The following is a 1,949-nucleotide window of genomic DNA, read 5'->3' as shown; positions in this document are numbered from 1 at the left end:
CATCTCGATTAGACATCGAGTTACTTCGGGTTGCGTTATTTCGTCTTGGGTCGGGTTGATCGGGTTGGTCGGGTTTTTGAGCACCCCTAAATAAAAGTGTGTGAGAAGGACTAATATGTCAAGATCTTGAATTCCAGGGGCTGAAGAGGGAATAAACTTAAAAATGTGGACCAATTTTGTAAAAAGCTTACGAAATCGTAAATTTTAAGTGTAATTAACCCTTAAATCATATCGGAGCGTCCAGATTGAGGAGCGCAATCCTCAACGTCTAATTTTGTCCAACGGTCACAAAATCAAAATCTACAAACTTCCCCCAATTCATCCTTCTTCTTCCAACAAACCCTAAATCAAATCTCTCACTCTCTTTCGCGTTTCTGTCTTAATTTCTCTTTGATTTCCAGTAGAAATGAGCGTTCTTAACGAATACCCAGAAGCCATTAGCAACAAGAAAGATGTGCAGATATGGAACAATGCAGCTTTCGACAATGGCGACGGGTTGAATTCCAGTAATCTCATCAAACCATCGTCGTCTTGGTCGCCTTTGAAGAAATCAAATCAACCTTCTGATTCTGTCGATTCTTCCTTCTCCAGTAAAGAAAACCAAAGCCCATCTGGGTTTTCGAAATCTGCTGTTTCTGTTTCTGCAAGATCCACTGTTCTTGTTCACCAATCTAAACCCCTGAAGAATCTTCCGATCAAGATTGTTGTTGAGAATCTGGAGGAGAAGACTGATGAGGAGATCGAGATTGAGAATGAAATCAGTAGGTTGTATGCGAGATTGGAATCGCTCAGGCTCAAAAGAGCAGATCAGAATGCCAAGAATCTTGAAAAACAGGGAAGAACAGTGGATGCAGCAAAGATCATCAAGAACAGAGATTCTGGTGTCAAAAAGATTGAAGAATCGGGTTTTTCGAGAACAAAGATTCAAAGAAGGGGTTTTAGTTTGGGACCGAATGAGATCATGTCTGCAACGAATCCAAAATCGAAACAATTGGGTGCTACTCCAATCCAATCTACACAAAACAGAAGAAAATCTTGCTTTTGGAAACTCGAAGACATCGAAGAAGAAAAAATGGGGGTTTCAAGAGGCAAGAATCTGAGCCTTAGACAAGCTGTTACAACCGGGGGAGCGAAAAAAGGGATGAAAAAAGATGATTCGGTCCTGTCGAGTATTCAACCGAAGAAACTATTTGGAGAGCAATCGGTTCCTGCTAAGAAGCCGTTGAAGCCCGGTAGGGTGATTGCAAGCCGTTATAACCAGGCTACTGTGACTTCATTGATGCGGAAGAAATCGCTGACCGACAATAACGTCGACCGAAAGTCACGTGGGACGGAGGGTCGAGTGAAGAGGAGATGGGAAATTCCGAGTGAGATTGTGATCCCAAAAAGATTGGATCTTGATAGCAATGAGAACGAGAACGAGAGCGAGGGTTCGATTGATGTGGTGATGCCTGACGTGTTGCCGAGGATAAGAGCCGTTCGATACGTGGACGAGACGGGTCGAGACTCGGGGCCCGCGAAGAGGGTTGCTGAGTTGGTTGGGAAGAAGTCTTACTTTGATGAAGAGGAGGCAGTTTGCCAAAGATTGAGCTTTGAAGAAGAAGAAGAAGAAGAAGAATGAGTGTTGGTTTGTTGTTGGTTTTGGTTCAATTTGGAAAGCTTGACTTTTGCTTTCTTGAAATGGAATATTCATAATGAATAAATAAGATGATCACATTGCATTGTTAATCCCTTTTGTAGTTATATAGCAATGAAGAAATGTGAGTAAATGGTTAAGAGTACACTCCTCCGATAAGTGTTTACCGGGTAAGCGATCGTTTTAGGAGCCGTTTATCTGGAAAGCATTTACCAGTAAGAGTCAACATTGTAACTTACTTTATCGGGTAAAATTGTAATCTATTGAAACGATATCGTGTGTAATAATTTACATGGTAAGCGTTTGCTAGGTA

The 1,949-nt window shown here is 41.7% G+C and overlaps 1 protein-coding gene across 1 annotated transcript; it reads left to right on the top strand.

Annotated features, from left to right (window-relative positions):
• Positions 1-406: 406 nt before the first annotated feature.
• Positions 407-1,696, top strand: LOC112523903. The gene has a single exon (XM_025133575.1). The coding sequence runs from the start codon at positions 407-409 to the stop codon at positions 1,619-1,621; it is 1,215 nt and encodes a 404-aa protein (XP_024989343.1). The 3' UTR covers positions 1,622-1,696.
• Positions 1,697-1,949: the final 253 nt, after the last annotated feature.

This window comes from Cynara cardunculus (genome assembly GCF_001531365.2).
Source record: "Cynara cardunculus var. scolymus isolate 2C chromosome LG 12, CcrdV1, whole genome shotgun sequence".
Classification (NCBI taxonomy): domain Eukaryota; kingdom Viridiplantae; phylum Streptophyta; class Magnoliopsida; order Asterales; family Asteraceae; genus Cynara; species Cynara cardunculus.
Note: the sequence above shows the minus strand (reverse complement) of the source record. Positions and strands in the feature narration are given on the sequence as shown.